At 41.9% G+C, this 26,372-nt stretch overlaps 1 protein-coding gene across 1 annotated transcript in view; it reads right to left on the reverse strand.

Moving 5' to 3' along the window:
* The window catches only part of MTF1 (metal regulatory transcription factor 1), a 263,924-nt gene that overhangs the window by 14,078 nt on the left and 223,474 nt on the right, over positions 1–26,372 (reverse strand). The window contains exons 8-9 of the mRNA XM_078681228.1: positions 17,055–17,596; positions 15,834–15,903 (exon numbers count right to left, since the gene is read on the reverse strand). Of these exons, the coding sequence (XP_078537354.1) occupies positions 15,834–15,903; positions 17,055–17,596 (612 nt within the window). The remainder of the gene's footprint in view (positions 1–15,833; positions 15,904–17,054; positions 17,597–26,372) is intronic.

The raw sequence follows: 26,372 nt of genomic DNA on the forward strand, positions 1-26,372 counted from the left end.
TTTCATTCACCAGCAATGCACATGGTTCCTTCCTTAATGTCAATCCTGAATTTGAAATTCTTTCTAGAACCTATTTTAACATGAAATTTCAACTCTCCACATTGTCCCCAAAAAAGAAGATGTCATCCTGAAAATAGATGACGTAATTCATCCCTCTAAAAAAGTCAGTCATAACTCTCTCGAACAAACTCGCTGCCTAACACTAGCCAAAGGATATTCTCGTAAATTGGAAAATACTTTCCATAGTTATGAATGCCATCAAAGGCTTGAAATCTTTATGAAGGCTGACTTGATGTTATGTTAGCAGATTTTGTAGAGCACACTATAACTGGAGGTGTCAAAGCGCTTTATGAGGTAGTACTTAGCAGTTCATAGTGGTGCAGAAGATGATTAAGGGATCTCAGAAGAAAAGACCCAATTTTTCAGAAGATTTTTAAAAACAGAAAAGGAGTAAAGCATGGTATGGCATGTTTTAAATCCAACTTTGAGATAAATCTTCCTCCCTTAAGCAGTGGGATTAATTTGTTTATGTTGGGAAGTGGAAAATTGTCTTATCACATTTTGATTCAAGCTTTTTAAGTCAACACAAAATCTAAGTTTGCTATCCGCTTTCTGTGTTATAACTACAAGAGAGATCCAATTTGATGTCTCCACACGTTCTATTGCACCAATCTCAAACATCTCTTCCAGCAGTTTCTTTACCTCATCCCTGACCGTAATGGGTACCCTTCTGACCTTGTTCTGGACTGAAACCAGTCCTTGTTTTAATTTTATCCTATAGGTAAAGCCTTTCAACTAGCCAATTTGGTCCCTAAAAACATTCTCTGCTTCCCAGATTATATTTTGTAGCGCAACCTCTTCTACCACCATGATTTGATTGGGAGCACATGGATGTGTAAATCGTACTGATGAATCCATCAAAGAATTGGTGTACCTGATTCTGCCACATACACCTACATCATTTGTATTGCAGAGTAAGATGTATTTTTGTCTTGAATGGGATATCAACTTCCAAAATGTTCTTTGTGTATTCTCGTGTGCCAGTAGGTTTTAATTACCGGACAGTTCCACAGTATGTGTAGGAAAGACCCTCTGTCCCTGTTCCATCTCACATAGTCTAGGGATGCTGCTTTCTCCATTTTATGAAACCGTTCTCTATCATAGTAAACTCTGTAGGATCTTTACCCGTATTAGCCTCAATCTTGACTTTATAGCAACCTCCCTCGGGTGCATCAGACCTCCCAGTAGATATTCTCCTCTGCTGTATCCCTCTCCCACCTGCCCCTCAGCTTACTCAGAGTGTCAGGCATGTTATTGTTTAGGGTTTCACATGTGAGGGAGACTGCACCCTTCTCTAACTCATCCATGACTATATTACCTTCTAAGGGAGTACACTCTGGTATTTCTGCCTCTCCAAGCCCCTCAGCCTGCCAAGTGTGTTGCAGCTGCGCATATTGTATGTATTGGTTTGGGTTTAGCTGGTATTCCCTCTGAAGGGAGGGGAAGAGCATAAGATCGTCGTTGCGGGTTCAGCGATGTAGAGGAGGATGTTGTCTGTGTAAAATAAGATCTTCTCGTCATCTGTGCTTGTGTCACATATCTTAAATACCCTTATTTCTGGATAGTGTTGTACTTAGCATGCCAAATGCTTGAAGGTGACTACAAATAAGAGAGGGGTCGGGGCAATTCTGTGAGGTCCCACTCACAATTGGAAATACTGATGAAAGGGTACCATTTACCCTCTCCACTGCTGTCGGAGCTTGGTGTAGCAATGCTATCCACTTTCTGTTGCTTGAACCAAAACACAACTTCTTCAGTGTCTGCATATGGAAGGGCCAGTGTATGGCATCAAATGCCTTTTCGGCATCTAACAAGAGGAAAACATGAGGCTCTCGTCTGTCTCAAATCTCAGCTATCTTTGCGGACCTACCAACCATAAAACCAGACTGGTCTCTGTGTATCAAACGGTGAATTATCTTAAGGAGTTTGGTAGCTGGTATTGTGGCCAAAATTATTATTGCTTCGATATCCATCTTGGAAATAGAACGATACAACTCATACTTTTCTTGGGCTTGCCCTCTTTGTGGATCACAGTGGTATGCTGAAGTTCAGGTGGTAGTCCTGGGAGCCCTGCATAACACGTCTAGAACTCTGCCAGGGTGCCATTGGGACCAGGGGTTTTACCTGGTTTTAGTTTTACAATATCCACCTGAACTTTAGCAAGTGTAATGTCTCCCTTCCATGCCACCCAGCCGTCTGCGGACACAACTTGGCTGTTCACGGTGTCGAGGTAGTCCATGATTTCTTTGGTGCTCTATAGAACAACCCATAGTACCGGGCAAACTCTGACTGTTCTGCATGTCACCCCAGATTGGTCAGCGATGAACCTCATCCATTGAGTCTATGTCCCCTCCTGCTCAACAGTGCCAGTAATTTACTCCTTTTATCTCCGGTGTCACACAAATCATGGTGTGTGGCTAATATTTGTTTCTTCGCTTCATCTATGCCAGATCGTAGTATTCACTGGGTAGTATGTTATGTTTCTAAGGACAAGCGGGTCAACCAGTGCCCCCGGGGAATTCTTTAATTGCAGTAGTTGATGCGCTATAGCCTTTATCTCCACAATTATGTTTTGAGCTCTTTCCCTGAAGAGATTTTTGTATACCTTCCCACAGAACCATTACAGATTTCACCAACCCCTCATTTTCGGTAAAGTAAAGTTCTGTGTCAATGTGGCGCTCCCTGGCCACTTCGGAGTCCCGTAGTTCCCAAGGATTGAATGTTCAGCTAACACCCGTCTGCTGTTGCCTCCTGCCCACAGAGACATAAATGGGGGATTCTCAAAAAGACCCACTGCCAGGTACTTAACCATTTGTACAGTACCTATTTCTCCCTATGGGACAAACACATACTCCAGCCTGGAGAACACCCTGTGTGTCCCTGAAAAATAAGAGTAAGCTCTCTCCTCTTGATGTCGGGCCTCCACAGATCAGACAGACCCAGCATGGCCGCAAACTGTTCAAGAGGTGTATCTAGTGCAGGCACTGTAGTGAACCTGGAACGATCTAGATGAAGAGCCAGTACAATATTGAATGCCCCACCACTAATGTGGAGGGAAGAATCATTTTCCAGCAGTATGGCTGCCACTTTCTCAGGTGTGGGTGTTTGTAAATAGGAGTGTATAGGAGGGGCATAGACACTCAGCAGGGTAATATTTGGTCTCCCCCACAGACCCTTGATCCCTGCATAACTGTCATGCGGGTCAACACATGTCCACATTACATGAAAGGCAGGGTTCTTGTTAATCAATACATCTACGCCCCTAGAACCCGAGGTAAAGCAGGTGAGAACAATTATTAAACATCTGTTTTGGTATTTGAAGCCTCAAATGTAATTTTTTCCCACTGGAATATATAAATAAGCACCTCATGTTCAAACAATGTCTTCCATTCTGCTGCATGCATGGTATCCAAGATCTCAATGAATGTCAACATGTGAGAAGGTCCTTTAGGAGGAAAAGGTTGAGACTCCAGCGATCCAGGATTAGCTGTGTCTTTTTGAGGACTGTCACAAATAAACAGGCCAAAATATATTATGCACTTTATTTAGTGTAGTGTAGAAAGTAAAACATTCCTTCTCTGTAAATATGTTAGTGAACAAGAGTAATTTCTTATGCTAGTGTACAAGTGATTTGAATGTCATAGATAATACCAGATGAAACATTTGTGTTACAAACCTCACAAGAAGGACAAGCAGTTGAAGCTTATTTTAAATTTGTGATATGACTGTATAGAGAAAAACATTATGTGTATAAACTGATGCATAGCTGTAATTGAGGTCCTTTAAGAGCTCAAGGAAATACCAAGCTAGGCTGACATACACACGTCATCTCTTGCTCTGTAGCAGAATAGAATGTGAGGTCAATGAATGTGAATCACCATCAGAAGTAGTGGCACTTTTTAGGTCGAGCCTAGACGAAAGCAAAGCGCAGCTTTGCTGTCTAGGGCTGGACAACTTATGTAATCACTTTTGGGGGAATGTGGACAGCAGACTGTCACGCGCTTCTCCTGCCGGAGATTTGACCTCGTGAACGCACACGCTTTCGCGTTGGTGAACAGGCACGCGCGCACATGCACGCAGGCACACACACACACACACACACACACACACGCGCAGGCAGGCACACACACACACACACACACACGAAGTCCCCCGTCGGACGCCGCCCCGCAGGCCGGAACACAGCACTAGGAGCCTGGGGCTTCCGCGCCACATTACCTCATTCTAGGAAAGGTGGCAACCCAACCCTACTTTTTCAATTCACATCCTCGAAGCGCATTCCAAGTTTCCTCCAGTTTATGTCGCTTGGCAGCAGATAGTCATGTCTCACTCCGTTCATCCTTTATGTCGATGTCCGGTCTCTTCCCGGTGAAGCAAGAGCGTGAGTTCCAAGCCTCGATGTGACAATTTTAACTGCGTAGTAAGAAATGGATCTTTGATTGGACGAGAGCAAGAAGGGGCTGGCCTTAGGTATCAGCCGGTTCGGTTCAACATACCCGGGATCCGGAGAAGAGCAGGATGGCAGAGTGGGGTAGAGGTAAGGAAAATAGTTCGCGAAATCGGGGAAAAACTTTTCTATGGTGCGTTTTAAAGTACAAAGAAAGGAGAGAGATGTTTTACAGCACTCTGCACGGTAATCGCCTGTACATAAGATCACTCCTCCTGAATATAAATAGGCCTCCTCTCCATACACTTCTCTCAGGCTGAGGCCCACGTGCACATATCCCCAACATTTAGTCACTGTCAACCCCGCGATTTTTTTATGATCTCGTCGCTTATAAATAAGACTTTGTGCAACACATGAAGTGGGGTTCTTGCGGCATCGTGTTAAAATTGAAAATCCTGGTGTGCCGTTTGGTGTGAAGGAACTCGACCAGAGTGTTGTTCCCATCCGAAGTCACGCAGGGCGAACCCTAGTTTCTCCACTGGCGAGGTTGTTGTCTCACCCCTAACCCTCGAGGCATCAATGGACAAGAGGGCAGGTGTGCAGAAAATGGCGGGCTTGCGCGCGGGCAGCAGTAGCGGTCGTGTAGCTAATATTAGAGGGACCCCACGAGGCCACGCTGCACCTGTGGCGCTGGCTCGGGGTAGAAGGAACCATGGTAATAGGAGGATGATAATACCTTGGTTATGGGAAACCTGAAAAAGGGAAAGCTGCAAAATAAAAACACCAGCGGCAGCGATAATTATATACGCAGGACTCCAGGGATACACGTGCTGTTATGTACAGTAAGGACCCCATACATAGGACGCCACATGCACTATAGACAGAAGGATATTAGTGATGTTCTGTGCACTGATAGCGAGAAACTTTAGTCTCCGCGGAGACAGAAATATTGCCTTGTGCGCTATCAAAGGGGGGAGAAATGTTACTCGGTGTAGTGATACAGAGAAAAATATTACTCTGTGCAGTGAAAGAGCTAAACACGTGACCCAGCGATAGAAATGTTGACCATTGCAGAGATGAACGTAAAGACATCGCACTGGGGAGCGATGCACAGAGTTGCAGTTTCTATTCATGTCAGGGGGATTTTAGTTTCGCTCATAGTTTGAAGTGATACCGCCCTATAAAAACGCTCATCGCGGGATTTACTTTAATATGAATTAACCAGTCGAGTATCTGCGCCCACACATTTTAGAGATAACATGTTTGCAAGAGACATTTACTTTTTAACCTAACCAATTGTAAATTGTCAATCGTAATATTAAATCTATTTGTCATTGTAAAAAAAAACTCTAAGGTGAACTTCTCAGAGCCTATGCCATGTCTTATTGTATATCTGTTACCATTTCCAAGTGTAAAAATAACAAAATATTACTATCACAAACAGTGCCGCATAAGATGCCTTTTCTTGTCACATAGTTTAATCAACCCTGTCGCGTAATTTGGCCCTCTCGTTCCGCATAATTACAGTTGTTCTTTCTGTATGCCAGTCCAACCCAGGCTCAATGTATTGTATTATATTGTATTGTAATTGCATTTATATAGCGCTTACTACCCCTGACGAGGCGTCAAAGCGCTTTTTCGGCGAGTAGCACGCTACTCCGGGACCCATAGAGGATTAGTGTTGAATTAGTATAGTGAAACATGCAAGTACATTTTAAGTGGTGGATAGGTTAGTCAGTTAATTGGATTTGGAATGATAGCAGAAGGATAGAGGACAAAGGTTTGTATTTATATAGCGCTTGGTGAATTAATATGGTGAAATATGAAGTAATGTCAGTGGTAGATATTAGTCAGGTACTTGGACATTTGTTCACAATTCGCCATGTGCCTTTCGTTTCTGTCTCACTCTCTCCTGCCCCTTCACTGTCTTGGCCTCTCCACTCTTCCTCTATTTCTGTCTCACTCTCTCCTGCCCTTCACTGTCTTGGCCTCTCCACTCTTCCTCAGTTTCCGTCTCACTCTCTCCTACCCCTTCACTGTCTTGGCCTCTCCACTCTTCCTCTATTTCTGTCTCACACTCTCCTGCCCCTTCACTGTCTTGGCCTCTCCACTCTTCCTCAGTTTCCGTCTCACTCTCTCCTGCCCCTTCACTGTCTTGGCCTCTCCACTCTTCCTCTATTTCTGTCTCACTCTCTCCTACCCCTTCACTGTCTTGGCCTCTCCACTCTTCCTCTATTTCTGTCTCACTCTCTCCTGCCCCTTCCCTGTCTTGGCCCCTCCACTCTTCCTGTATTTCTGTCTCACTCTCTCCTGCCCCTTCCCTGTCTTGGCCTCTCCACTCTTCCTCTATTTCTGTCTCACTCTCCCCTGCCCCGTCACTGTCTTGACCTCTCCACTCTTCCTGTATTTCTGTCTCACTCTCTCCTGCCCCTTCCCTGTCTTGGCCTCTCCACTCTTCCTCCATCCCTCGCCCTCCCTCTATCTCTCTCGCCCCCCCCCCTATATCTATCTCTCGCCCTCCCTCTATCTATCTCTCGCCCTCCCTCTATCTATCTTTTGCCCTCCCTCTATCTATCTTTCGCCCTCCCTCTATCTATCTTTCGCCCTCCCTCTATCTATCTATCGCCCTCACTATCTATCGCATCACCACAGCATCACTATGCGCTACCACAGCATCACTGCATCACTCGTCGCCGCCACAACATCATTCAGAGCCACCACAGCATCAATCTGTGTAACCATTCAACAACAACTGATTCAAATATGTTCTCTCAATGTTTCAAGCTTTATTACAAATGTCACAAAAAGATGTTGATATTTCACTTCTGTTCTTGGATTTTGTCACAATAAAATACACTGAACATAATCTTCACAAAAGTTATTTACAAAAGTTTAAGCTATTGCCATTGTAAATTACAATACCTTTTATTTAAGTATTAAATATTTAAAAAAATTAAAAGCCATTGTTATTTGTAATATCAATACATCTAAGTCACTTAAATACAACACATATTGCATTACAAATGCTATAGGTGTCACATTTGCGAAAGTTAAAACTATTGCCAGTGTAAATGACAAAACTAATATGTCGCTATTTTCAAAATCAACACATAAGTAAAAAATGTGTCATTTACAATACCAATAGCTCAAACTTTCCTGATGCGAGACCTATTGCATTGCAAATGCTTGTTTATATTATTGGCCTAGTAGTTAACCCTTTATTATCTTGGACATGATTCTCCATTGCTACCAACGACTATCTGACACAAACGCAAACACTACATACAAGGAGCAAACAATGACAGTTGGTATCTTTCTAGGAAATTCAAACTAGAGAATTTGCTGCTACTCTCAACAGAGGCTGGAGTAACTGTTTGAGAGCTGAATGATTTTATTTACAATCAACAAAGAAAGAATTTTAGGAAGAACAGGCCAAAGAATCATAGCAGACCTATGTGCAACTTACAGCTGGCTTTTGTTTTCTTTTTTGCAGGTACTGGAATGAACATATGGCCTACTGAGAAGGACTGGGGAAATACTGTTAACTGCTGTTTGACACCATGCTATAAATTCAGCAGTGGAAGATGTTAAGGGAGCAAATAATATAATTCAGGCCTACCAAATGCATAAATATTCCAAGTACCATTAGATAATCATGTACATCTGAATAATATATATTTTCTGAATTCAATCCATTTTCCTTTGTGCAAACTCTCCACTTGGCTCGCGGTTATGAAGTAACTTAATTGAGGAATGTTATATAAATTGGCTAATAAAAAGGATTTTGAGGGGTCACACTTTCATACAAGTTAACTGTATTAAAGTCAAAATCTGTAGTACCCAAAAGGAAGTAGCAATGTTCTGTGTAAAATAAGAGAAAATGTAGACTTCTCCTCCAAACAAGTGAGTTGAGGCACAAATAATTTGTGATGATTTTGAAACAAGCTTTACTAGCATTCAAAGGAAGTTATATGAAACAACTACATTTTACATCTACTTCCATGTGTGTAACCACCCACTCAGTAAGTAGCATTGTATTATAACTTGTTACAGCACTTCATTTCACATGGTTTCAAATTCCAATAAACAGAAATTCAGATACAATATATGAACCCAGTAATCGTGAGTCTAGTCATGGAAAAAGCCCTTCATCTCTCTTCTCCTTCAAACTAAAGATTCCAGATTATTTTAATAAATTAAGCATTTAAAAAACACAGCCTCAACCAATGATAGCGGAGTGGTGTACATTTAACTTCTAGAATATATTAGGAATAAGAATAAAATGTAACTAATGTGCAGTTATAGAGAAAGATATACAATTAAGTTAGTGTTTATTTAATTAATGAGATCCTAGGCAGGTCAGTTTTGACTGTTGTGTTTTTTAAATGTGGAAAGGAGAAAAGTTTGATAGCCTTGGCAAGTGAATTGAGCTTGTATGTGATTAAAGTGAAAATCCAACACAAATTAAATGGTTCTTATGAATTTCTTTCTTCAAATGATCACGCAACTTATATTGCACGCAGTTACTACATGTCCCTGCATGTAGCCACAGGTCTGACAAAGAAAACTGAAAAGAAATTAATTTTGCACAAAAAGCAGGTTTTTAGCCTTTTTTAAACATTGCAGTATTGGTAAGAGCTAGAAGCTCCAAGGGTGTTTTATTCCATGCAGCAGCTCCCTGATACACGAGTGGTCTTCCTCCCACTTCGGCTCGTCAAATTTTGGGAATTGCCGCTAACATAACAGTTTATTAGCTGATTGCAGTTTTCTGTGGTTTCTCTAAAAGTTGAAGCTAGCCCTGAGATAGACGACTCCCGTCTGAAACAAGGCCCATGTACCAGCACACGTGCTTTAAACAAGATTCTTTTCTTGATAGGGAGCAAATGAAGAACTCGCAGGTGGGGAGACATCGGTTTTCTTATTCAGCAGGTTCAGAAGTAAATGGGCGCCGCATTTTGGACTACTTAAAGTTTGCCCAGCAGCTGTTCAGGTAACCCAAAGCATAAGGGCATTGCTGTAATCTAGTCCATGGGTTATCAAAGCCTGAATCACCAGCTTCTTTGCTGAGAAAGACAAAACGTGCAAACATTTTCTAAAAGTATGTAACACACCAAAGCAAGTGCCAACTACTGATTAAATTTGAGGTTTGAAAGACATTATCATCAGATTTTATCCCTAGTTATTAAACTGAGTCCTATTGTAAGCCTGGAGGGAAGGCATCATCATGCCAAAAGGTTTTCCAGAATTCAGGCGTGGTACTACCAAAAAACATAATTTTCATTTTATCCACATTGCACTTGAGTTGGTGTATGGTCATCCACTGAAATAAAGTAGTCAGACAGGTTTTAGTCTGAGCTCCTGGCAACTCTTCTGCCTTGCCACATGAAAGCAGCAGCTGAGTATCATCGGCGTGTGATATAGTTTTTGCCTCAAGGGCTTCAGCAATCTGGGCCCAAGGAGTGAGATACAGATTACATAAGGTGGGACTTAATGCTGAGCCCTGGGGAACTCCCACTGTCAGTTCATATGGTTTTGAGGAGAAAGGAGGAATCAAGATGTGTTGGTTTCGACCTGCCAGAAAGGAAGCAAGCCAGTTCAAAGCTAGTCCTGTTACACCAATAGCCTAGAGAAACGTTAGAAGTCTTGAGTGGGAGACTGTATCAAAGGTGGATGATAGATTTAACATTATCAGCACCACCTTTCCCCCACTATCTAGAATGCCTTTAATTTGTTGACGACTTTCTTTTCACGTCTGACTTCCATTTTGTGGCTAATAAGGGAGGAAAGGTTTTTTCAAGATGCATTTCCGTGTCTTCCATGCCACTTCTGATATCGCCTCTCACACTTTACTCCAGTTTAAAACTTTACCTCTTTCCTCCTTTCATCTCCCTTCAGATTAACATTTTTTTGTAAATAAAATGCCTTACATTCACTCCCACTCATGCTTCACTCCATTTTTCCAAACCCCTTACTCCCCTTCCCGCCTTACTCCCATTTGTTAAACAAACCCTTTACTCCCATTCCAACCTTACTTTCTTTTTTTTAAACCTTTACTCTCCCCTCGTGCTTTATCTCCATTATTTCTAAAACCCCCCCACTCCCACTTTCCCACTTTACTCGCTTTTGTAAACCCCTTACTTCCCATCCCACTTTACTTCAAGAAACCCTTTACGCTCACTCCTGCTTTACTCCTTTTTCAAACCCCGTTCTCACCTTTCTACATTACTCTCATTTTGTTTAATCAACCCCTTTGTCCCACTCCAGCTTTACTACCATTTTTGAAACCCCTTACTCCCTCCTCCATCTTTACTCCCATGTTAACAGTCCCCTTACACCAACTTCAGCTTTACTCTATTTTTCAAACCCCTTGCTTCCTTTCACGCCTTACTCATGTTTTTACAAGCCCCTTAGTCCTCCCTTCTTGCCCCCTTTTTTCAAATCCCTCACAGCCTCTCCTACTTTACTACCTTTAACAAATCCTTTACGTCCTCTCCCACTTTACTCCCTTTAACAAACCCCTTACTATTTCCTCTTCAACCCCCTTCCCCATCTTGTACACCCACTTTTCTGTTACCGCTTCACCCTCCTGTCTTTTCAAATAAACAATTTCCATTTTCATGGAAACATTTTCTGGGAAAAGGTATCTCGTCATTTTAACTTTTCTCTAACATGATGTTTTGTAAGCTTGTTTTCGTCAGGCTGACTTTCTTCATTTTAAAAAGCTTTCAAAATAACAGGTTACTTTAAATTACAGCATTGATGTGTGTGAAGAGCAGGTCTGGGTCACAAATGGGTTATTTACACAAATGTTTACTATAATCAGGGGTTTAATCTTGTGAAGAGGTCTGGTTAGGTGCGTATCACTGTTTTAGACTGGGTGGCTTTCACAATTTCGATCATATGGGATTTACCCTTCAGCAAGAAAATCAGATATGGAATGTTTTTCTGGACGCTGTGCCCCTTTTGAGAGTTGAGAAAGTTGAGTTTGAAGCTTGTTTTCCGCAACAATGAAGGGCCCTATCTTTGAATAATTTATATCCAGTCCCCAAGGCCTTACATTCTGGACTAAGAACGAGGCCAATTTCAAGTACTTCCAATAGTGATTTATTTGAGAAGATCCTGAACTAAATAATGGTTTGAAAGGAGGACAAGAGTGAATCTTGAAATAAAGCCGGTGGCTCGTCAGGCAGAAGGAGAAAGCTGATTGTTTTCATTGCCTTTGTTAGCTGATGTAATACTTTGGTAGACTGCTTCATTGTCCGGTAGTTACTTGAGTAAAGTAAGATGTAAAGATTCTTCATCACTCATCTGTGTTTTAGTTGAAGTGGCATCTTTGTCTGTAATTTGACTGCCTTGTCAAGGTACTTGTGGAGATGCAGGCACTACAAATGGCTGATAAATGTATTTTCCGATATAATATATTTAGAAACAGTTCCTAAACTACAGTAGCCATGACAACTTAGTAGGACAATTCATAACCAGAGCCACAGAGGTCCAGAGAATCATGTATGTTGTAATTGGAAGAGGCATTGATGAAGGAGTGTAAAGGAGAACCTGAAATTCACATTATTCTATTTAAATAAAAGGTTGAAAATCACTGGTCTGGGCATAAGAATGTTAGTCACAGGAGGGCTACGGTCTAAATCTGAAGATGGAGAATGGGCAATCTGCTAAAAGTAGATAAGCCTCCAATCCAAATGTGATGCTATAAGTATGTTATTCAACAAAAAAGTTAGAGATTGCGGATTCCATCTCCCTCACATCAGTGCTAAATAACTCATGAGAAATTAAAGAAATTAAATCTCTTCAAGAGATACTCACAATCATGTGTGGACGGGATTTCCAGATAAAAAGGGTGCGAGCGGAGGACCACCATCTAACCAGTACTGACAGTCATCATTAACTTGGTGACCTTACACAGTACAGCTTCCCTGTTACACAGATGCAATATTTTCAATTTCAATGGGAAATGTAACGTCCCTGCTGAGAACTGGTTGAAGCCTTCGTGTACAGTCCCATGGTAACTGGAGGCAAAGTTTAATTTTCATTTCACCAGTTTCCAATGGTAAAACAATTTAACTTGCCCATTCAAAAAGTTAGACACATTGAAAAAGTGGAATAGCCAGAGAAGCAAAGCCATGCATTTTTTATGACAGGTGGAAAGTGGGTGAGTAAGGAGAATCCAAACTGGGTATGGATAATAGGAGATGTGCAAGTAGAGGGCGTGCCTGGGATGTGTAACCCGTAAGCCCAACGCCCAGGACATATTATTTGAGGTCAAGAGTAACACGTTTTAATATGTATTTTGTCCTTGGGACAAGTAGGCCCAACCCCCTACAGCACAAACCCTTTGGCTGCAAATTTAAGGTACCACATTATGGATCAGGGAAGGGCACTGTCTGCAATTAAGGTAATATTTTTGTCCATATGTAAATGCTGTTCAAACGTGTATTTATGGTTCATTAATTGAAAGCCTTTATTAATAGTATTATTAGGGGGGGCACTCTAAGTAAATGCTGTAAGCTCTTACTGCACTACTGACAGTGGTTCCAGTACAAAACTATGTACACACCGTTTCAAAGTATAGCAATATGAGGCTAGGTATAATGCTCCCAGAATGCTCTCTGATTTGATGCAAATATTTGCAGAGGCTTGAAAGCAAGATTGATGATTCTTTGCTTTCAAACTATAATGTTCGTAAATAAATGAATGCAGAAAAAAAACATTTCGCTAAACAACTGTAAAATTTCAGGTACCATTTCTCTGCAGCATCATTTAGTAACATGTGTTGATGCATGCTAGTATTTCCCAAAAATATTTATAATGGAAAATCAGTTTAACCAGTTCCAATAAGATTATGGGAAATAAAAATCAATCATTGGCAAAGCCAGGAGGTCTGAAATTGGTGGTCAGCTTTTTAGTTTTGTCAATGTGCGGCTTGTTTTGGCATGGTTTTTGTAAAACCTTATTTGTGTCGGAGCTGGCAAAAGCAAAAAAAAATTGGTCTCAAAAAGCACACACTGCCACAAAACGATTTTGTGTGCCGATATGCTCCTTATGAAAGAGCAGAATGCTGTCACTCACAGTGAAGCCAGCCGATACAGAGAGAGGCAGAATTTTAATAAACGCAAATTAGGGGCCCAATTATTAAAGAAACTCTCAAAAGTGCACCCATGGTATATGTCCTTGCATTAAGTGCAGCTATACGACTTTCGTGAAATCCCAAGAATTTACAGAAGTAGGACAAGAAATAGTACTCCTAGAAAATATTGCAAACTGCATTTTAGCATGAACAAATATGCATGTGTAGATTTACTCATGTGAAAATCTGAGTGTTCACATTCCCTCCAACCACGTTTTTCCCAACTCTGGAAGAAGGTTTACGTCTGCCATTGTCAGGAGTATATTTTCAACATTTCTCAGTATGATTAGATTAGAGAAGAGTTGAAACATGCAAGATAGTAGGTTTGCACAAACTCAAAAGGGCATTCTAACCCTGGAACTATTGCTTACCACTAACTTCAGCACCAGTATGTAGATCTGCGGAAACATAAGGGGATTGCAAGTATTCAAACACTACTATGTATGAACCCTGGAATAATCATAGAGGCTACATCAGAGCTCTTAAATAATGAGTTTGCTGCCATAATTTGTCGCCACACTACATGGAATCAAAGGGACACGTGGATTTTGTTACAGGACAAGTTAATTTATGAAGCAAGCTGCCCTATGGACAAGTAGGTATTTTATTAAATTCCACACCCCTGGTGTGCGCAGGTACATGGGGGGTGGGCTGAGGTACATATAGAGATACATGAGCATGCACATAAAAACAAGCTGAAAAGCAGCGAGAGTCAACAAAGTATTAACTATATCTAGTGAAAATGTGAGTGCAACAATATTTTAAAGGTCAGCCCATTTCCTTCTAGTCTTACAAATAGTAGAGAATTAAAATACAAATATATATGTTCAATTCTCTTGGTTGGTAGACGCAATCTTATAAATCGGCTGTTTTTTTCCCTTTTCACTTTAAAGGCCACAAATACCCTTCATTAAAAAAACTCTAGGAGTGAAATAAAAGAAAAGAAGCTTCATGTAGATTACTGTTGGGAATGGCAGTTACAAAGTTTTTAATAAACTGAACATTGCAGTGATGCAATAAGAATGTGGGTAATAGTTCTAGAGACTTAACGGAATAAGCACTCGCAAAGCCAATAGTCCCCATTACCTCCGTCCATCACACAGTGCAGAGGTAGTGGCATCCCACATGCTTCAGTATTAACTTTGAAAATGGCCATTTTGAAACGGTAAATTAATAAAGTATAAAAAAAACTCTAAAATGTCACCAGTGGTCAGCACTCATACTTGCATGTATGCTAGTGCACAGGTGTCCATCTCTGGTTTTTCTGTTATCCTTAATTGTTATTTTACCATTGCAGGATGCCCAACAGCCATTTTAAAATTGTAAATTAAGAATAAACATGATGCCACACACTTGGAAAGGGGTAAGAAGCCACCTAGCAGTGTGCAGCTGCTGGCTTTCGCCAAAAATATATAGTAAACAAACAAAGAAAAGACAAGGGACACGGGAGGGGCCAGAGAGGACCAGATGGGAAAGAGCTAGCAGACAAGGGGGAGAAAAGAGTTCCCGTTAAAAGTTGGCCAGATTTCTGCTTTGATTTCTACTCTATATGAGCAACTAGAGAAAACGCAAATGGATTTCATTAAAAAAAAGTATTATCAAAGGCAGAAATGTGTTCTCATAAGCAAGCAATAAGCTCAAATGAAATAGAATTTAAAAAAATCCCTCACATGAGCAAAGGGAGCATGCAACTCTTTCAATCAGAAATTATGTAAAGTGTGTAAAGCGGAGATTTTCCAGGGTAGCGGCAACACAATATGGATGAAAGCCATTGAATAAGGAGCAGAGAACTGAGACAAACAAGAAAGCCATCCAATCCTGAACAAGCGGCTGTCCCAAAGCCTAATCTTTGTATGGTTCTAGTACATAATAGGTAATGTACCATACAGAGCTAAAGCTGCTATCCATTTGCGGAATCTAAAAAGGAAACCAACTGACTTGGGCCTGCAGAAAAACATCAAGGTATCCTTAGAAAAATGAGGCTGCAATATTTTTGGAATCAATGCCATGGTATTATTTTTTTCTTTGAGTGAAAAAGGACTAAATTAACAAGACATGGTTACCAGTATTTGATTAATTTAGGTCCCACTTTCTTTATGCATGGTACATAAAATTCCTCCATTTAAGTCCACAAGCTTGACCTTAGATAGCTCTTGAAAACAGAAGATTTTAGATTTTCAGAATGGTATTTCATAAATATTAACCGTACTAGTAATTAAACCAATGTCAGCCTAGCACACACACCTGTACTGCTGGCCACTGGAACTGCTCGCCACTGGTACTGAAACATTTTCTTTCCTTTGGATGCTTGTTGCTGCAAAAATACATAAATTGTTTTAAGAGGATCGCTAACAATACTTAAAAATAATTCAAAGCCCTAAACATCTGCTGTGTGTCAAGTGTTTCGATCAAAAGATTATTACACAGCAACATTTCTATGGTTTCTACTCTAAAGGCATGTACTCTTTTAAAAGAAAATAATTATCCCTTTCACAAAGATACTGATGGAAGACAAAGTTCATGGTGCTCACCTTCCAGTGTCCAATGTAATGCCCTTGGCCCCAGTCTTGGTTCTCTAATGATCCAAGTCTGAAGTTCACCGTCCGAAGAACCATACAATAATCATTCATGGAACGCAGTCCTGCAGAACTTTAAAGTGTGCAAGTACAACCTTAAACCAGTTATGGACTATTCCAGGAAACCCCTGTATGTTGCTTAAGACAGTGATTAAATGCACACATGGTAGTAGCCACGTGGACAGTTCAGCATTAGTTGAAGCACAGTTGTCTAAAAAGGACCTTTTGTAAGCACAGAATTCACTTAGTTCATCCAGTTACGTTGACATGACAGCCTGGAATAATCACTCTAGTTCTTGTGCAGAAGAAAAACTAGGTAATCTTAAACTCTTCAGATTAATACAAACATCTAAGGTGGAAGCTACGTGGGCATGTATGTTCAACCAAAGAGGATACTGAGGTGGGCTAGGAAGTTTACAGGAAGCATCCATACACCATTAACTGGTATAAGCTTATTCTTCTAGAGTCTTGCAACCAACAACCATTAACGTGTCCGGGTTTTGGTTCAAACTTCACCCGATTTATTTAGCTGGCAACCCAGTTAGCAGGGTGTCGGGGACAAGGACACCCAACAGTTTGTTTTGGAACAACACATGCTTTTTGATTTAAAACCCAATGACTGCGTTAAATTACAGCTTTTCCATAACACAAAAAATGCAGAGAGAGAAGAAATCAGAATTAAAGCTAAACGGCCTGCAGTACACATCTGCGCATAGTAAACAGTGCTCATCTCTAGCTGACATTTACTATACCATATATATATATTTTTTACATCTTTCATAATAAACCTCAATTTTTTTAACTTATTATAACTACTGCTAATAGTTACAATGTTTTTCGAACTTCTTTACAGCTATGATAGTTAAGCAGAGCAAGATAAAGTACTAACCGCTTGTCCGGGATTCTGAGATGCCCCTGTGGCGCCATTCAATAACCATTGTAGATTCTCTTCACCAACCACTATGCTGGACTGTAAGATGGTAGTATTCGGAGAAGGTGTAATCGTTATAGTGGGATTCGTTGTAAGAACTGTGCTTGTGCCAAGAGGCAAAGTCTGGACCCGGGATGGCAGCTGCTCAGCGGTACTGGGTGCTGTGGGGATACTGGTTCCAGCAGCCACTGAAATCCCATGCGCGATGGGCTGTGGCGTCTGCGTTTGCTGGATGCACTCTTCATGGTTTGCTAAAAACGATGAGCTGAGCGAAGCAGGCACTTCAGAAGGATGTGAAACAGTCAAGGAATGGTCAAGCCCAGCGGGTGGTAAAGTCACAGCAGCTGTGGACATCAAAGGGAGACTAGACACCGATGCTGGCAAAGTCAGTGAAGCAGAAGGTGAAACATTCGGGATCGTCAAAGCTGGTGAATCACCCACAGAAGGCTGTATGGCAGGCTCTGACTTTGCATCAGTGCTAAAACTTCTAAGCAGTACAGCTGCAACAAAAAACAAAGAATATAAGGATATAGCTATACACAAACCTGGCTTAATTTCAAGACTCCAATCTCTTTTTTTTGTCCTCATATCACCATGCGATCTGCAAGACTCAGGCCTTTTTAGGTGTCGCATGAGCCAGGGCATGCGCTGCTCTGGCGAAACTTTTAGTAAGGGCTTCAGAAAATGCTACCTCTGTGGCCTAGAGCTTTCAGTTACGCGCGCGGGCGCACGCTTCCGAGCAGAGGCGCCATATGGCTTTCCTCGTCATGCTCATTAAGCGCATCGCTCGCCGTGCTTGATCGCGATTACATTCACTTTTGCGGCCGTGCGGCCAATGCTTGTTTCCCAGCTCCTTGTTTTTTTCCCCTAACAAACTGCATATTTATTTCTCCACTCTCAGAGTAGGAGTCAAAGTGTGTTTGTATTATCACTAATTTGGACCCTTTTTCTTGCTCAAGTAACCTAGTGGAATTCAGTGTCCCCCGCCCCGTTTTTTCACTTTATTGAGCAAGGGGTTTGTTTTATTCCCCTTCACAGTTCCTTTCTGTTAGTTCTGGAAACGTTTGTTATGTTAGATCACTCGCATACTTGATTTTTCATCCTCGTTCCCTTCACCAGTGACATACTGCCAACTAGTGGGTGAGCGGCAAACATTAATTTGGGGATCTGACGTCAAGGCATTATTTTCAAAGCCGCATTTTGCAAGAGGAACATGTGCTGCTAAACTAAGACAGTGAGGCATTTTACGTAAGAAAGCGTACAATTCAAGCTTTATCGTCGTTTACCAGCTGTACTCTCAGGTAACTTACATGTACCACGCACAACCATGTATTTGATTACAAGATAGCTGCGTATATTTTAGGTCTTGTGCAGTAAGTCAGCCAACTTCTGCCATTGGCTTACTTGCGCTTGAGAGATGTCATTAGTCCTGTTCACATGTGCATAGCCCCCTAAAAAGGTCTGCACTACAGTACGCCCCCGGGTGTTTCTGACCTGCTGGGACAATCCTTTATACATATATTTGGATATTGAATATGTTTGCAAGTAAAAAAAATCTGAAAAAAAACAAAGCTTGGATATCAAAGCCGTACCTATTGGCTTTGCCAAAGCTTGTTTATAAATACTTGTATGTGTTCTATGCTAAATGTACACTAGATCTTCATTTTATGGTGCTGTTTGCCCTTATGAATGCTAAACAATCGTGGGAGAGGAGAGCAAAAGAAAGATAACGTACATTATTTTTGCACGCGTGCACATGAACTCTAAGCTTATAAAACAAGCATTGGCATAGCCAATAGGTCTCGCTTTTGGGACCTTATAAGTATTTAGTTAAGCAGCTCAATATCCTTGGTGCAACAACATTAACTGTTGCATGGTTAAACACTTATAAGGTCCCAAAGGCGAGACCTATTGGCTATGCCATTGCTTGTTACCTTTGATGTCTGGCCCACAGTCTGTGGCATTCACATTAGGCCAACCGCACCTACCTAGCCCACCGGCAAGTCCCCCAGAGTGGCACCTGGGTGTAATCATGGCCCTCCATACTAATAATTCTGTACCCATAACTGCACTCCATCTGATGGGATCGGCCCATATTTTCTCACGCCACCAGGTCCAGCCTCAAGACTGTAATATCAATATACTTTTCAAAATTTAGGTAATATAGCAGTGAGCAAAGAATCACATCATCCGAGACAGAATATTAAATCTATGAAATTTCATAAATAATTTCCTGATGTAACAGATAACTTAAAACATGTCTAATTACAAGTAATAAATAGTGCAGAAGACGATAAGGAGCATGTCTCTAGTAGAAGACAAAACTACTGTTGTGTTGAAAAAAAATGCCGGATGACAATCAACGGCTATACAACTATTAGCCGACAGCCGTACTTCGGCGTAGGCTACCCCAGGACCATCAGAGAGAATTTACAGAAACATCGATTAGGAAAACTGCCAGCCATTCAACATCTACCACCATGCCTTCATATTGCCGCCTGTGTGGCAACGGAGTTGAAGATATGGTACACCTGATATGCACATGCACCAGCCTGAAAGTGGAAAGATCTTGCTTGCTCAAACACCAATTTAACCAGCGTGGGATCCGTACGTGGAGACAAGCCGTAATAGCCTGTTTTAATCCAGACGACCCATAGATGAACTGCAAGCTAGTAAAATTCCTAGCGTTGATAGATGAGAAACTGACAGACGCAGGAAAGTCTAGAGGAAAGCCTCTGGATGCCCCAGGTTAGCAGGAAAAGCACACACACGCACTGGAATTGCATGTGCATTTTTGCTCACGCATGATGATAAACTATCAATAAATGCTTTAAGAGTGAACATCTAAAGGACGTGGGGACATTGGGATTAACAGCCCCGGTAACTCGTGCAATAGCTTTTTATTATTTTATTTTATTCATTCCCCCTTTTGCATCTATTTTAATCAATCTGTTTTATTCACTTACGAGAAAAGAGCACTTTTTTCCTTCCACGGTGTATTGGTTTTTATATATATAGAGATATATATATATATATATATATATATATATATCTATATATATACAAACCATCGTTGTCTCCCCAATTCGATGAAAAACAACACGTTGTGGCCACACAAAATCCTTATGTGTGATTATTTATTTGGTAATGTCACTCTATGCGTTTCAGACCGTTCGCTCCTTGATTACGAGTAATGTGAATGCACATAACGTTCTTTAAATGAACCATGTAACAGACCTCCGTGTCGACAGTGAAGACTGACTCAATCACGGTATACATTTTACGATCATAACAGTGGATACAAATATATTTTACAAGTATTCTTTCACTATAATCACCTTCTCGCAATTAATACATTTTATACATTAACATACTGGTTTGCAGGCTTAGTGCAAGTGTGATTCGTTGTCACAGTACGGACTCGTGCATTCATGTTCTAAATTCCCTGTGCAGGCTGTTTATGATCAATAACATTTTGAAAAAAAAATTATATATATATACTTTTCCAAATTTAGGTAATATAGATAGTGAGCAAAGAATCACATCACCCGAGCAAAATCTAAAATCTATGAAATGTCATAAATTATTTCCCAATGTAACAGGAAACTTAAATCTCGTCTAATTAGGTTTGAGTTCAGAGCTTCAGAATATGATTGAAGACTGCACAGCTTGTAAACTGCGCTACTGCAAGTCAAGGGGCACACCATCATGACATGTCACAGTGCATAAAAAGAAAGGAAAATGCTACTTACCAGTATGTATCTGTTCTTGGCATGTAGAGCTATAGATTCATATGCTATGCATAGATCGCCATCTGGTGTTGGGCTCGGATGTTTGCAGTTTGTTTTTGTTTTGTTGTAGTCACGAGATAGGTGACTCTTCCTTACGATGATAGTGCGCATGAGAATCGACTCTATCCCCAGATTGTTTTTGCCATAAAGGGTGATGATGGAGTTAGTAAGAAATAGAAAGAGATGTCCATGTGAGATGTATTTAAGTAAGATAAAACACTGCAACAGATAAAGGTACCAGGGAAGGCGGGTGGGCGTATATCAATCTACAGTTCTACATGCCAAGAACAGATGCATACTGGTAAGTAGCATTTTCCCTATGAGGCATATGAGCTGTAGATCATATACTATGCATAGACTATACAGCAGTTTTGTTTGTGGCGGTGGCTCACCTGTATCCATAGCAGTGGTTTGAAAGAGTGTTCTTAAGATAGACACACTAGCTTGTTGTTTTGCGTGCACATCTACACAATAGTGTTTTGTAAATGTGTGCAGTGTAGACCAAGTTGCAGCTTTGCAGATGTCATCTAAGGGGATGTTCCGTAAGAATGCCATAGAAGCCCCTAGTTTGTGGGTAGAGTGAGCTCTAGGGGGAATTGTTAATGTACGTTTGGCTTTAAGGTAGCATATTTGGATGCACTTAATAATCCACCGTGCAATGCCTGCTTTTGAAATGGGATTGCCTTAATGAGGTGGAGAAAAAGCAACTAAAAAGTTGTTTAGTCTTTCTAAAGGACTTAGTTCGTTCAATGTAATAGAGTAGTGCTCTTTTGACGTCTAGCGTGTGAAGAGCTCTTTCTGCCACTGTGTCTGATTGAGGGAAAAAACTGGTAACTCAATAGATAGGTTAAGATGAAAGGCAGATACAACTTTAGGTATAAATGTTGGATTAGGTCTGAGAACTACTTTGTTATGATGTATTTGCAAAAATGGTTCTTGTATGGTTAGTGCCTGGAGCTCATTCACTCTTCTAAGAAACGTGATGGCTATAAGGAAGGCTACGTTCCAAGTGAGGAATTGTAGTTCACATTTGTGCAGAGGTTCAAATGGTGGGCCGATGAGCCTTGTAAGGACGATATTAAGATTCAACATGGGAGAGGGCAGAACTCTAGGGGGAATTATTCTTTTAAGACATCCCATAAAAGCTTTAATAGCAGGCACTCAAACAAAGACAAGTGTTGTTTGTTTTGTAGATAAGCTGCTAATGAAACTAGATGTAGTCTTATAGATGTGTATGCTAGATTACAACGTTGTAGGTTTAATAGATAGCAGATAAAGTTTTGAGTGGAAGCGTCTAATGGACTAATTTTATTGGTTGTACAGTAAATTACAAATCGTTTCCACTTTGTTGCATAGCATGCCCTGGTAGTAGGACATCTAGCCTCTTGAATGATGTTCATGCACTCTGGCGGGAGATTAAGGTAGCCAAACTATAACACTTCAGGTGCCAGATCGCCAGGTTGAGTTGATTGGGATCTGGATGCCTTATCTCTCCATGGTTCTGAGTGAGAAGTTTTGGAGAGAGGTGTAGTTTTTGATGAGGAACTACTGACATTTCCAATAGTGTTGTGAACCAGTGTTGTCGGGCCCATGTGGGAGCAACCAGGATTAGCATGAGGGAATGCTGTTTGAGCTTCTGGACCATTCATGGAATGAGTGGGAGAGGCGGAAAAGCGTAAGCAAATTTCCCGGACCAGTTCATCCATATCGCATTGCCTTTGGACAATGTGTGTGGATTCTGGACGCAAAGGTTGGGCATTTTGCGTTTTGGTGTGTGGCAAACAGGTCTATTATTGTGTAGCCCCAAATTTGAAAGAATGGAAGAAGAACTTGAGGATGAAGTTCCCATTCATGGATCTGTTGTTGACGACTGAGCAGATCCGCAATGTGATTGTGTACTCCTGGGAGGTGTTCTGCCAAGAGATATAGGTTTTGTGGGATGGCTTATTTCCAAATGCGTTGAGCTAATTGTGAAAGTTGTAGGGAGTGTGTTCCTCCCTGCTTTTGTATGTAGGACATTGCTGTCACGTTGTACGTACGAACTAAGACAGCTTTGCCTACTAAACGGAGATGAAAGGATTTTAATGCCAGAAATATTGTCAGTAATTTCAGGTGGTTAAAGTGGAATTATTTTTGTTTTGTAGTCCATATGCTTGAATGGTAAGGTTTTGGAGATGAGCTAACCAGCCAGTGAGCGATGCATCTGTTGTTAGCACTATCTGTGGAACCGGGTCGTGAACGGCCGCCCCTTGGAAAGGTTTTGTGTGTTCCACCAGTGCAGAGAGCTATATGTGCGGCTGTCCACCAACACCATATATGTTAGCTGACTTTGAGACTGGTTCCACTGGTGTGCTAAGCATTCTTGTAGAGGACTCATGTGGAGTCTTGGTTAAGGGACGATTAGAATGCAGGAAGCCATCAACCTGATTAATTGCATGAACACTCGTAATGAGTGTTGAGGCTGAAATTGTGATATTAGAGCCTGTATGTCGCGTATTCTGACTGGGTTGGGGTATGCTAGAGCTTTGGAAGTGTCTATCTCCTAGATACATTTGTGTGTTGGATGGTTGGAGGTGGGACTTGGTGAAGTTTACAGTGAATCCCAAGTTGTGAAGCAACTGAATTGTTTTGGGGGTGGGTGAACGCAGCTGCTGTGTGGCTTGGCTTTTATGAGCCAGCCGTCCAGGTATGGGAACACGTGAATGTGTTGTCTTCTTAAGTGATCTGCAACTACTGCGAGGCACTTGAAGAAGACTCTGGGTGCTGTGGTCACCCCGAACGGGAGGACTTTGAACTGGTAGTGTTGACCGTCCAGCAGGAACCGGAGATATTTGCTGTGAGCTCGATAAATGGTAATATGGAAGTAGGCTTCCTTTAAATCCAAAGTGGAAAGAAAGTCGCCTTGTTCAAGCAATGGGAGCACTGTTGGAGGGTGACCATGTGGAAGTGATCTGACTGAATATATCGATTTAGTGTTCTGAGGTCCAGTATTGGCCTGAGGAAGCAATCCTTTTTTGGAATCAGGAAATATAGGGAGCAAACCCCTGTGTCCTGATAAGGCAAGGGGACTGGTTCTATTGCATGTTTTTTGTAACAGGGCAAGAACCTCTTGTTTTAGGAGGGTCAAAAGTTCTGATGACATTGGACAATGCTTGGGAGGGATATTTGGGGGAGTGGAGGTGAGTTCCAGGATATAACCATACTGGATAATTTGTCTTACCCACCTTGTTTATGGTGATGGAGTTCCAGAGATAGGAACTGAGAGAGACTTCTCCCGACAGGAGTGGAATGGTCGGGGTCATGAAGGGAAGTCACTGCTTGGTGGAAGGGCAATTGCGGGTGTTATTACCTCTGGCTCTTCCCCTAATATTGTTTCCTCTGTATCCTCCCCGAAAATATCCTTTGGGCGAGGTATATTGATTGGGGCTTTTGTAAGATGAGGAGGGATTTTCTGATGATATTATTGTGGAGCTACCCCTGCAAAAGGAGTGGCGAAAGGAACCCCTGTTAGAAGGGAGTTGCAAAGCCCCCGTGGACTTCGCAGTCTGTATCTTTCTTCATTTTTTCCAATGAAGTATCGACTGTAGGTCCTAAAAGATGCTCTTGATCAAAGGGCTGATTGCGAAAGGTGGTTTGAACTTCTTGCTGGAATCCGGAGATTCGAAGCCAAACATGTTTATGCCGTAATTTGCTGGTGTTAATAGCACAGGATGCTGTATCACCCACATCTAGGGCGCATTTTATGGAAGTGTCAGTTATCAGTTTGCCCTCTTGAATGAGTTGATTGGCTGTGTTTTTTGTGTTTGTCTGGTAAAAACTGCATCAGTTTTTCCAGCTTGTCATAGTGTGCTCTGTCTTAGCGCGCTAGGAGAGCTTGGGCATTGGCGATGCGCCAATGGTTAGCATACTGTGACGCAATTCTTTTCCCTGAAGCATCTATAAGTTTTGACTTTGTCAAGAGAAGGGGCGTTGCCTGTAGCCTGGGAATTAGCCCTCTCGCGTGCATTAGGCACAACAAGAGAATCTAAAGGTATCTGGCATAAAGGTATCTGGCCTTTGATGTACACTGGGTTTGTAGGAGCTGCTTTATATTTTTGTCCACCCTTGGTGTAAGTATTCAGGCTCTAACAGGGTCTTTGAATACTTCTGTGGCGTGTTTTAACATGCCTTTTAACATAGGAAGGGTGTGGTTGGATTTCTGTGAGGGTGAAAATGTTTCTACTAAGCAGTCCTTTTCTAGGGGATCAGTGTATAGTTCCACCCCATCGTAGTGAGCTGCCCTATTGATAAGTTGTGCAAACCCAATGTTATCATCAGGTGGTGATGGCCTGGAGGAATACAGATCAGGGTCATTGTGGTGATCTGGATCTTCATTATAGGGTCCTGTGGTAGGTTATGGTCATCATAATCCCCTAGTGTGTCCCCATCCCCAACTCCACCATCATCACTATCTTGTGGCACAGGTGAGTGTGTAGGTGATGGCGAGTGTGGATCAGGAGGAGGAGAGGGAGGTATATAAGGGGGAGAAGGGCGAGTACCCATGTCCTAGCGTTTGAGAGGTAAGGGAGGATCCCTTGGAAGGTCTAGATTCCATTTTTTAGGAGGTTTGGTGAGATGTTTGCCAGTTTCTGGGTCAATATGCAGTGTTTTCTGCTTTGGATCTGAAGAAGGTAGCAGAGGAAGTTCTTTGAGTGGTGTGTCTTGTTTCGGCACCGGCAGCTTGGCTGTAGAGTGTTCTTTAACGGGCTTACGCTGTGACGGTTTGGTAGGTGTTTTCTGCTCCGAAATCTTTGGAGAGGGAGTTTTCGGATCCAAAATTTTCTTCGGCTCTGAAGCTTTCGATTTGTCCTGCTTCGGCTCCGAAGCTTTCAGTTTGTCCTGCTTCGGCTCCGAAGCTTTCGGTTTGTCCTGCTTCGAAGCTTTTGCTTCTGGTGGCTTTGGAATCATGGTTTTCGGTGTCAAAGGTGTTTTTGGTGCCAGCAATGAAATGTGGGGCACCAGCTTGGTTTTAGGTTTCGATGCGGAAGGTGTATGTTCGGTGCCAGAGTCGGGCCGACTCGAGCCCGAGTAAGAAGGCTTTTGTTTCGGTTTCATAGCCGGGCCCGAGGGCCGGGCGTCTGAAGTATGAACACGGTGTTGACCTGAGCCCGAGGGAGAGGTGTGGCGCCGCGGCCAGGGTGACTGACGCTGGAATCTGGGGATCAGGGTTCGATCCCCGGCTCCGGCGGCAGGTTAGCCCAGCACCATGCGACTCTGGGCAATAGCTTGCTTAATCTTCCCGACGGCCCCCAGCGCCTAGAGACCCTAACGGGTGATTGTGCGCTATACAAATGTGGATTATTATTAATATTATTATAAGGTGTTACCGGAGCCTTAGGTTTGGGTTTGGTGATGGGCAGGGTAGTAGTACTTACTGTCTGCTGAGCCATGGTGACAGTCTGCTCGTCTTCCTCAGAGTCTTCGGCTTCGGAGAAGGCGATATCCT

This window comes from Lissotriton helveticus, chromosome 3_1 (genome assembly GCF_964261635.1).
Source record: "Lissotriton helveticus chromosome 3_1, aLisHel1.1, whole genome shotgun sequence".
In the NCBI taxonomy this organism is placed as follows: Eukaryota; Metazoa; Chordata; class Amphibia; order Caudata; family Salamandridae; genus Lissotriton; species Lissotriton helveticus.